Source organism: Carassius auratus, unplaced genomic scaffold, assembly GCF_003368295.1.
Source record: "Carassius auratus strain Wakin unplaced genomic scaffold, ASM336829v1 scaf_tig00005124, whole genome shotgun sequence".
Taxonomy (NCBI): Eukaryota; Metazoa; Chordata; class Actinopteri; order Cypriniformes; family Cyprinidae; genus Carassius; species Carassius auratus.
The window spans coordinates 4,199-16,377 of NW_020523632.1; the positions used below are offsets into that span (position 1 = coordinate 4,199).

Sequence of the window (12,179 nt, forward strand, 5' to 3'; positions counted from 1 at the left end):
AACATGTCCATGAAAATGATGAGCAGCAATAAATAATGCCACCTGATACACATGAACAGAGCAGTGTTAATGCAAGCACTGATCTTTTTTCTCATCTGTGATTGTGCGTTCCTGCCAGCGTTCGTTTATCATCGGTTTCTAGTAGAACGTTGGGTGTAATGAATCAAGGATATTCATCGTCTATGTACACTGGGCTGGATAAAGCTTACTCTCCTCACACTAATCTGGTTAAAGAAGCAGCACGTGGTTCACCCGTCTGCCAAAACCCTGGTCATGTGGTGTTTATCTGGTCATATGATGACCTCTGCATGTGAGGTTGGCTGTTTTTGCAACACTTGTGATGTGACCGTCCCATCCCATGGATATGATCTCTTCGTTAGTGTCTTGAAATAAACTGAAAAAAAAAAGCCTTAAGCCATTTTAATTTAAACTTAATTACTCCTAGTAAGGATTGTTATATTGGTTATTGTAGCGGCAAGAGAAGTTACACAGAAACAAAATTAACAGATGGAATTTGAAAAATAGAGAACAACAGACTTTTATTAAGGAATTCTCTTTACAAATGTGAGGGATGTTTATATTACAGATGCCAGCACTTTATTTAACATCTTCTGAACTGTTCACAACAAACACCCACTTACTGTACCCCCATTGAAAGGTTTGGAAGAGCAAGCAATTTTTAATATAACTTCGATTGGATTATTCTGATAGAGGAAACTCACTTACACCTAAGATGCTTTGAGAAGATAGACACATTTTCATTCTTGGTGAACTAACCCTTTAAATGTTCTATGTAATTTATTTTTGTTTACAAAAAGCACATTTATTCATTTTCATTTGCAAAACTTTATTTTCTTTTGCAATACTTCCAAGTATTTTGCAAGTATATGTGGCACGGTTTTGACTCCATACTAAACCATTAAGACTGAACTTAACACGCAACATATTGTAAGCTATGAACAGTGTTAACTTAACATGGAAAGTTTATCAAAATAAAAATGTATAAAGCAACATCCTTTACTTTGTGGATTCCAATCAATTAAATACTGACAAAATTGATGTTAATTGTGTTAACTTTACTAGTGGATTCTTTAGACACTTTCAGACACAGAATGAATGTGTTTGGTGCTGTTGTTGTGTTCTCTGGTTAGGGGTGTATCAGCATCAGAAATTGTCATTTGCGTTATTGCTTGTGTTTCTGATGTTTTTATGAAGGGCGCTTTTACAGTATACTTTTCCATTCTGACTTATAGATTTTTTTTTTTCTCGCAAAAGCACTTGAGGCTGCTTGAAGAACATAAATCACTGAATGTGTTTATTGGCGTTGTTTCTTGGCTCTTTCCTGTATAAATAGACTTTATAAATAGAAACATCATGTTTTCCATAGATGTCTCTTCTGGGGTCAGACTCTTTGAGAGTTTTTAAAGTCTCTTATGCTTACCAAGGCTGCATTTATTTAATAATAAAAAGTAATATAAGTAAATAAGTAAAGTAAGTACAAAGTACATGTGTATAAGTATAAAGTAATTAAAAAATAAAATAAAGTAAAATTTTACTATGTAAAATAGCTGTTTTGCATTTTAATATATTAATTAATTTAATTAAAATGTGAAATTAAACATTTTCATCAGACTCTTGCTTTGAATTGCCTTTTTAGTTTTTTTTTTATTTCCGGTACAAATTAATATATTACTGTCACTGAAAGATTTATGTTGTAAAACAATGATGAAATATTGATGTTGAAGACTTAGCTATATATATAGTTTGTATAGAATTCTGCATTTTCGGCAGCATGTGTAAACAGTCTTTGGGCATGAGAGTGAGGATCCTGTGCCAACAAGTTTCAGCTCTGCTTTACAACTTCTAAAATGAAAATGCTTTATAGGAGTGGTTTTATGAAAATTACAGATGTTCATAAACACATTTGAATCTCCCAGCTCATCCGGAGGGCTAAAGTGAAAGGATCGTGGATTTTTTTTTTTTACTTCAGGCAATACAAATCATTCATAGTCTAAAGTCTTATTCAAAACAGGCCTTAGAATCAAAGTATAAAGATTATTTCATAATGCTGCATGACTTTTCATTGATTTTGTCTTACAGTGTGTCACGCTTAAATTTAAAAAGACTAAATCTTAAAGAGATGAAAATTCATACTCATTTACTCTTTTTCTACCATGGAACACAAAATAAGATATTATGAAGATGTGTTTTGACCGTACAAGGAACATCAATAAGGTTCGATATGTTTAGACCACTCTGAATTTCAAAATATCTTCTTTTGTGATGCACAGATAAAATTTTCCCTTGAATTGAAATGCTTTGTGGTAGATTAGGGTTTGCAGGGTTTAATTTTGTGAGGTGACATTTAAACACTGACAGAAGTAATGATATTGAAACAAAGCTGGAGAGAGAGTTATTTTGCCTGACCTTTAGGACACTCATGAGTTTGAACAATATTGCACAAATTGTGTCAGTCTTTATTTTTATTTTATTTTTTTAACAGAGGCTTCTTTATACAGTCCAGTATAATTAGAAGTTCTTCTGACAGTTTACACAATGACAGAAAAGTCACGTTGGCACAAATTGCCAACATCTGTCACTGCCCACAGCCCAACGGTTTGACAGACTGCAAAATATAGGCGAGATTTCACAGGGTTTAGTTAGTGGACCATTTCCAGACTTTAACAGTCACTGTCACTTCCCTCGACATGGCGTAAACAATTGCACCTCAAATCCTCAGGATGAGACATGGGAGGGAGCAAGATTGCTGAAAGATCTAGGTTGTGCTCCTGTACACAGAAAGTGCAATGTTTCACTGTTCCAATTTGCTGAGAACATAATATGGCAGCTTTCAGGGGTGTAGGAGCAATTATGAATATTAATAAGGTGACTGCCTCATGAATATTAATAAGTTTGCATGATATTTGTCAGCTAACTGATTTGCAGAAAGGCAAGTAAAAGGATGCCAGTTCAATAAGGAAAATAAAAACAGGTGACAGAGGTTCAGCTTTCCCTTAAATCACAGATCATAATTTGATCCAAAAATCACATAGGTATAAGCATAAAAGACTATAGAATGAAAGCAGTCTGATAATGTAAACAAACAAAGTAACTTTTGAAAAAGACATGCTTTTTTCTATCTGACCCTTTGTGTATGCCTTGTTTCATGATGAATGTTAAAAGATTCACCCAGGATGGTCAGTTTAGTTTGATTTGGAAAAGACTATTTCAAATGAATACATTTTTGCACAAATAATGCCAACACATAAAGGTTGTTTTTGTCTTCTTCTTCCTCCCCAAAGCAAACAACTGTATGTACAGTAAGTGGTAATAGAATGTTGTGTTATTGTTATAGCTTCCAGCCATGAAACTCAGTAACCAGACCTTTGGGACGGCTGCACAGATTTAAGCGAACAATGAAATAGGTCTGTTCTGTATTTCTTGAACTTGTGTCCACGCTATCTTTTTGTGTCATACAGTGTGCAATCCACATATTAATGCATGTTTTGCAACCATGCATGTTTTAGTCACAATTAACCATTCAATTTGTCAGAGCTTTTTCCCACACAGGAGAGGAACAAATAGATGGGTGCAAATACTGCTGCCCGCTTTCCTAAATGTACTGTACATGGCTTGGTGTAGATGTGCATCACTATCAGGCGATTGGACGAATATAAATGTTAAATAGACAACAGGACATATGTAGTCACCACCTGCAGAAGGACCTTCCTGTTGGAGGTGACAGGGATGTTGTTGGTCAAGATGTAGGCCAGATGTTTTAGCTCCCTAAGGAAGTGGAGATTTTGTCTAATGCCTTCTTTACAGAGGAAGGTTACTAATGTTACAAGAGTCGATCTTTGTGTCTTTCCACAACATCCTGATGGAAATGTGACTGAAATCTGTGTGGGATTTTAAGTAAATGCATAATATAACATAAATACATAAATAAATAAATGCATACATTTTGTAGTTATTGAGCTACTTTGGAAACTACTTTGGCAAGCTTGATAATCTGGTATAGTGAATATGTTTTAGATGACCCACCACGCTTCAAGTACAGTTTATTGCAGAGGGCAGCATAAATTGCAACTACAAACACTAGTAAAAAACACATTTAAAATTTTCAATAATTATTATTCTAGTTTTATTTTTATTTTACAATATATTGTTTATATTTTTTTGTATCTATATCTCCTTTTTCTGTAAAAATAGCATTTGTTGACTCTCACTCTCATTTTCTTTCTATACTGTCATTTTTTTTAGTTGATAAGCCAGTTTGGAAACCTTGGTATTCTAGGATGTTCTAATATGTTTTGAATGACCAAAAATTAAGTACACATAATTGTAGAAGGTGGCATAAATCGTAACTAGAATCGTAAAATTATAGTATTTTTTTATAGCCAATGATTTAGCACACTTTATTGTAGACAGTGGCATAAATCGTAACTGCAAAGACTACAAATGTATGTGATGCCAGAGTTGCCAACACAGCATTATTACTCTAGTCTGCCAGAGCATGGGGGTGTAGCGAAAGATGGAAATAGAGAATGGTTCAGAAGATCATGATCTGAATACATGGCAGCACTGATCAGTAAACAAGCATTAATGCTACGACTGTGGGCAAGTACAGTACAGTTGGGATGCAATAGAAGACACTCGTATCGCTCTGCCTGCTGGGAGACTGTCACATGATGATCTATTGTGAACACTATGAGTGATAGACATCCCTCATTTGAAAGTCAGTGCCAAGACACTTGGCATAGATGTGTCGTTGACGATTTATGGCCACCTGATGAAGTTAAGATGACTGTCCCTATAGGTGGTTGTACAGCGTTCAATCTTCCTTCTTCATGCGCTCTCTCTCTTTGGCATACAGACGGCATGAAATATGACAGTCATGCATGCGGAGATTGAAATAAAAGCACAGATGGGTAGCACAGGTTTTCATCAAGTGTGCTTGCTCATTTCTTGGACCAGTCATCCACCTGACTTCAAACCAATGATGTGATATATGGACTGTCTTGCTTTGTTCGAAAATCCAATGCCATGTCATTCTAAACTTTGTTTCCATTCCAAAGTCCTGAACTCCTGCAGGACATCATTCTCATGCAGTGATTATCCTGCGGCCTGTGATGAAGGGGGCCCCGGAGTACATGGATATATTTTATGTTTATGAATTGTGTTTGTTGCTTCATTGCTTTCTTTGACAGAACAACTCTGTCAAAAAGTTTTTGCATTGAAATACTGCAGAAGTGGCACTTTTGTGTGAATCCAACTATATTTTGAGTCAAGTCACCTTTCTTTACATAACGCTTTATAAAATACATATTGTTTCAAAGCAGCTTCACAGCAGTAATCCTTATATAACAAAATCAATTTTGCAAACTTCATCAAATAACTTTTTTTTCTAATCACTGTTATATTGATAATTGATTTATTAACTTCAAGCAATTTTATTATATTTGAATGTATATATTTTAATTAGTTTTGTATCATGGGTTTACTTTAATCACTTGTATTTATGAATTATGTTAATATATTAATATTTTTGTGATAATTTAATTGTTTATTTCTTGAAATCAAATTTTGTAAATTTTATTGATCTATTTATTTATTTTATTTATTCAAAATTGTATTAATTTATTTTTATTTATTTATTTTAATTTTAGACTTTTTTTTATGTATTAGCATCTTTACCAGTTACCAGTTTATAAACACTTGTTTTTCTCCAAGGACACACTATTGCTCTCCAAACCCCAGTCTGAAAACCACTTATAAAGGGGAAGAAAAAGTCTCATATCAGTACTGAATCTAAACGCTACCTTGATATGAATGCCTGACTTAAAAGGAACTGTAATCAAATGCGTTCACCGTCAGCGCGGAAATATATTGATCCTTTTTCTTAGCTTTATCTTTATTTCCTCATGGTGCTCATTATTCCTTAATTGATTCAAAGTAGATTTAATCTTGCCATTGAGTGTGGGCTTCTTATTGAAAACATTAGTTTAAACCCACAGTAGATCGGCATCCTTTGTCTGCTCTAATTAGCTGAGCTGTGATGCATTGTTTGTTTCAAAAGGCTTTAAATGCTCCGCTTGACTTAACCTACATGGGGTGTTGTTTATTTGTGTATTCATGTCTTTTATTTTATTACAGGAGGGTAATGAGAGGCTCCAGGAGATGGTGGGCAGCTGTCCTGCTCTGGGGGGCAGCGCTGATTGCAGAGGCACGTCCTGGCAAAGAAGGATTTACCCCGAGGGCGTATCGACCTCTCGTCAGATTCCGCCACAAGGTATCGATCTTTCCGATTTCATTAGCCATCACTTTATAAGACGAGACTTCTGTGTAGCCGGTTATGATGCTAATTAGTATGGAAATCCCCATCACATTGAGTGCTTTGGTTTGATTATTGTCACTGGACAATTCATTACTTTTCATCCGCTCTTGAGCCGAATATCAGAGATGCGTGATAATATTTCTATTAAAAAGTGTTGGATCTTTCGCTCTGGACATTTTCGAACTGCAGGCGAAAACTCCTGCTGCGCTGACATCATGATGAAACAGCTCAGCGTGGTTGTGTAATTGAATGTTTATTGACTGCCCGTTGCAGTGAGCTTTGTGGACACACACACTGTCAGATAGCAGCAATTGATGCGTAATGCAGCTCTAACAAGCTCCACTGCTTCTCTCTCCTCTTTTTCCTTCATAATCTCCACAAGCGAACGTTCATATTATGTAACAGATCAATTAAACTCTGGGAGGGAGGGCACTGGCTGACAAAACAGGGACCCATGGGAACACTTTCCTTTTATATCCGAATAAACTGTTGAGCAGGGGTCACAAAAATTGTCCCTTTAAGACACTCGATTGCATTTTTATGTCACATTCGATTTTGTTCATACTATCGGGTAGATTTAGGTGTAGTGTAGAAGGTATGTTATTTTAAACCATCATGAAGCATTAGATTTAGCGCCATATACAGGTCCACTCAGTAAATTAGAATACCGTTGAAAAGTTCATTTATTTCATAACTCTAATTGTGAAACTTGTGTATTAAATAAATTCAATGCACACAGACTGAAGTAGTTTAAGTCTTTGGTTCTTTTAATTGTGATGATTTTGGCTCACATTTAACAAAAAAACACCAATTCGCTATCTCAACAAATTAGAATATGGTGACATGCCAATCAGCTAATCAACTCAAAACACCTGCAAAGGTTTCCCGAGCCTTCAAAATGGTCTCTCAGTCTCTGATCTGACAGTTGAACAGAAGACAATCATCGACACCATTCACAAGGAGGGTAAGCCACAAGCATTCATCACCAAGGAAGCTGGTTTTCACAGAGTGCTGTATCCAAGCATGTTTACAGAAAGATGAGTAGAAGAAAAAAGTGTGGAAGAAAATGCACAACCAACCAAGAGAACCGCAGCCTCATGAGGATTGTCAAGCAAAATTGATTCAAGAATTTGAGTGAACTTCACGAGGAATGGACTGAGGCTGGGGTCAAGCTATACAGACGTGTCAAGGAATTTGTCTACAGTTGTCGTATTCCTGTCCCGAACCACAGACCATGTAAGAGGCATCTTACCTGGGCTAAGGAGAAGAAGAACTGTTGCCCAGTGGTCTAATGTCTTGTTTTTTCCGATGAGAGAAAGTTTTGTATTTTATTAGAAATCCACGGACCTAGAGTCTAGAGGAAGGGTGGAGAAATCCATTGTTAAGTTTCCACAGTGTGTGTTGATTTGGGGTGCAATATCATCTGCCGGTGTTGGTCAATGTTTTTTTTTTTTTTTAAACCAAAGTCACCGCACCCGTTTACCAAAAAATCTTGGAGCACTTCATGCTTCCTTCTGCTGGCTAGCTTTTTCAAGATGCTGGTTTCATTTTTCAGCAGGATTTGGCACCTGCCCACACTGCCAAAAGCACCAAGCATTGGTTAAATGACCATGGTGTTGGTGTGCTTGACTGGCCAGCAAACTCACCAGACCTGAACCCCAGAGAGAATCTATGGGGTATTGTCAAGAGGAAAATGAGAAACAAGAGACCAAAAAAATGAGCTGATGAGCTGAAGGCCAGAATCAAAGAAACCTGGGCTTACATACCACCTCAGCAGTGCCACAAACTGATCACCTCCATGCCAGGCTGAATTGAGGCAGTAATTAAAGCAAAAGGAGCTCCTACCAAGTATTGAGTGCATGAACAGCAAATTAACATACTTTACAGAAGGCCAACAATTCACTAAATTTTTTTGTATTATTGTTATTGGTCTTATGAAGTATTCTAATTTGTTGAGATAGTGAATTGGTGGGTTTTTGTTAAATGTGAGCCAAAAACATCACAATTAAAAGAACAAAAGTATTGAACTACTTCAGTGTGTGTGCAGTGAATTCATTTAATACAAGAGTTTCACAATTTGAGTTGAATTACTGAAATAAATGAATTTTCCCTGACCTTCTAATTTATTGAGATGCACATCTATAATGTGTTTCTCATAACTGCTTGCCTTTAATGAAATTGCCTTTGGAGAGCATCTTGCATTCTTTGCATCTCTTGCAATACAGCTCACAAACAGTGTTGGTTTGTTTGGATATTTTGTTTTGCTGGTATATCCAAAGGGACAAGCACTTCAATAAAAACGTTGAAACTGGCGTATTTTCCTCATGTGTTGTTACCTAGCTACAGTAAACGTCTGCCTTCAGGGAATTACTGTTGGAGGTGACGTAATTATACCATCATCCAGACCCACAGAAACAATGTGTAAAGAACCAAGCAATTCAACCAAATGTGAAAATAGCCTGAGAGGAAAAGCACATGCTGGCTTTTTGACATGTGTAAACTGTTATCATTTCAGACAATTAGTATTGTCATATTATAAAAAAAAAAAAAAATCCACTTATGCATGTGGTTTGGTGTTAATTATTAGATCATTAGAATGTGACAGATGGCTTAGGCAGATACGCAGTGTTTTATAAATGATCTCCAAACTGGTTCCTGTGATTTGTTTATTTCTTATGTGTGACTGATACTAGAGTGTTAATAGCAACATGTCAGCAAGTTAAATTTATTTGTCTTATGTGCAGTGCCATTTAGGTCTGATTTATTTACTGTGACTTTTAGAAATTATTGGGGAACTTTTTACATTAGCAAGGGGGTAGAGTTTATTTTTATTTTTAAGCATTAAATGTAGGCAACTCTAAAAATAGTGAAGCTCACTCTTAATGTGACCCGTTAATACAAGTAGCAAATCACTACTACCGTTGTGGTTACAAATGTGGTTGAAGTGGACAGTTAACCTAATGACTCTGTCATTAATTATCTGAAGGTAACCTTGAACATCCCAGTTCGCTCAAGTAGCAGTGTTGTTTGCTAATGCTCATAAGCCTCTCATGTAGAAATTCAATAAAGCTGGAAATTGTGAATGAAGATGCCCTTCTCTCTTTTCCCTCTGTATTAAATGCGAATGCTGTCACATACATCAGAAGGCCTCCTGTAGATATTTGAAATGTACACTGTGGTAAACAAATAGTAACCATATTTCCTGCAATAACTTCCTTATCAGACCACAATGTGTGAAAAATCCATTAAGTACAAAGCACAAACAACATCCAGTATCAGACAAGAATGCATTTAATGGCAGAAAGGCCAGAAAAAAAAATATTTCTTATAATTATTATTATGTTTAGTGGTCATATTATATATGAATCATATATCAAGGTTCATTCTGAGTCATTCCAGAGATTTCCAACAATGTGAATCCATAAAGATGACTGGCAACGGATGTAGCAAGCCTGCGTTTCAAATAGGGGAGGTGTGTTGGGCGAGGTTTGCAGGCTTGAGCCTGTTTTTCTGGCACGGGCACAGAGATAAGCAGTGACCCCATTAGCTTTCCCTCAACTCAGCCTGCTTCAATCATCATGAGTAATTCAGCTTATAGTACGAAGCTTTGTCCTGCTCTGCAAAAGCCAATCTCTTGTCAAAGCCAAAGGTTTAATTCACCATAGCCCCACCCTTCCTGTACCTCCACTCAGATTACGGCCAAAATTTTGCTCCGCCACACATTTAGACCAATCAGAAAACTAGTTGCTTGAGTGACAGATGGCACACGTGTAAGATAAAGCAAGAGGCCTGGGTTTCATAGCCATGATTTCATTTATGTAGTTCAGTTGCATAATTGATTCCAGGAAGATAATCTATTCACCGAGCCACAAAAGTCTTCGGAGCTGAATGAATGAGCTGTTACTCTGAACTAAATGCTCTCTCAGCTTTTGCAGGAATGTGAGTTTAAAATAACATGAATGAATAACAACGCAGAACAATTATACTCCTTCCTTGGTATGCTATATACAGTATTGTTCAAAATAATAGCAGTACAATGTGACTAACCAGAATAATCAAGGTTTTTAGTATATTTTTTATTGCTACGTGGCAAACAAGTTACCAGTAGGTTCAGTAGATTCTCAGAAAACAAACAAGACCCAGCATTCATGATATGCACGCTCTTAAGGCTGTGCAATTGGGCAATTAGTTGAAAGGGGTGTGTTCAAAAAAATAGCAGTGTCTACCTTTGACTGTACAAACTCAAAACTATTTTGTACAAACATTTTTTTTTCTGGGATTTAGCAATCCTGTGAATCACTAAACTAATATTTAGTTGTATGACCACAGTTTTTTAAAACTGCTTTACATCTGTGTGGCATGGAGTCAACCAACTTGTGGCACCTCTCAGCTGTTATTCCACTCCATGATTCTTTAACAACATTCCACAATTCATTCACATTTCTTGGTTTTGCTTCAGAAACAGCATTTTTGATATCACCCCACAAGTTCTCAATTGGATTAAGGTCTGGAGATTGGGCTGGCCACTCCATAACATTAATTTTGTTGGTTTGGAACCAAGACTTTGCCCGTTTACTAGTGTGTTTTGGGTCATTGTCTTGTTGAAACAACCATTTCAAGGGCATGTCCTCTTCAGCATAGGGCAACATGACCTCTTCAAGTATTTTAACATATGCAAACTGATCCATGATCCCTGGTATGCGATAAATAGGCCCAACACCATAGTAGGAGAAACATGCCCATATCATGATGCTTGCACCTCCATGCTTCACTGTCTTCACTGTGTACTGTGGCTTGAATTCAGAGTTTGGGGGTCGTCTCACAAACTGCCTGTGGCCCTTGGACCCAAAAAGAACAATTTTACTCTCATCAGTCCACAAAATGTTCCTCCATTTCTCTTTAGGCCAGTTGATGTGTTCTTTGGCAAATTGTAACCTCTTCTGCACATGCCTTTTTTTTAACAGAGGGACTTTGCGGGGGATTCTTGAAAATAGATTAGCTTCACACAGACGTCTTCTAACTGTCACAGTACTTACAGGTAACTCCAGACTGTCTTTGATCATCCTGGAGGTGATCATTGGCTGAGCCTTTGCCATTCTGGTTATTCTTCTATCCATTTTGATGGTTGTCTTCCGTTTTCTTCCACGTCTCTCTGGTTTTGCTCTCCATTTTAAGGCATTGGAGATCATTTTAGCTGAACAGCCTATCATTTTTTGCACCTCTTTATAGGTTTTCCCCTCTCTAATCAACTTTTTAATCAAAGTACGCTGTTCTTCTGAACAATGTCTTGAACGACCCATTTTCCTCAGCTTTCAAATGCATGTTCAACAAGTGTTGGCTTCATCCTTAAATAGGGGCCACCTGATTCACACCTGTTTCTTCACAAAATTGATGACCTCAGTGATTGAATGCCACACTGCTATTTTTTTGAACACATCCCTTTCAACTAATTCAACTAATTGCCCAATTGCACAGCCTTAAGAGCGTGCATATCATGAATGCTGGGTCTCATTTGTTTTCTGAGAATCTACTGAACCTACTGGTAACTTGTTTGCCACGTAGCAATAAAAAAATATACGAAAAACCTTGATTATTCTGGTTAGTCACATTGTACTGCTATTATTTTGAACAATACTGTATATATATATATATATATATATATATATATATATATATATATATATATATATATATATATATATATATATATATATATATATATATATATATATATTTTTTTTTTTTTTTTTTTTTTTTTTTTTTTCAGCATCTGTATAGATAGTATATATTTATAGTATTTTTTTTTATAGAAAAAAAAAGAGAAAAATGTGGAGATAAATGT

General features: G+C 36.2%; 1 protein-coding gene across 2 annotated transcripts in view; it reads left to right on the top strand.

Moving 5' to 3' along the window:
• The first annotated feature begins 6,059 nt into the window (after positions 1-6,059).
• LOC113070646 (follistatin-related protein 5-like) overlaps positions 6,060-12,179 on the top strand; it is a 97,861-nt gene continuing 91,741 nt past the window's right edge. The window contains exon 1 of one of the 2 annotated variants that reach the window (XM_026244036.1): positions 6,060-6,292. In XM_026244036.1, coding sequence (XP_026099821.1) covers positions 6,110-6,292 — 183 coding nt within the window. In that variant the 5' untranslated portion in view covers positions 6,060-6,109. The remainder of the gene's footprint in view (positions 6,293-12,179) is intronic. The other variant, XM_026244035.1, reaches the window with a different exon arrangement.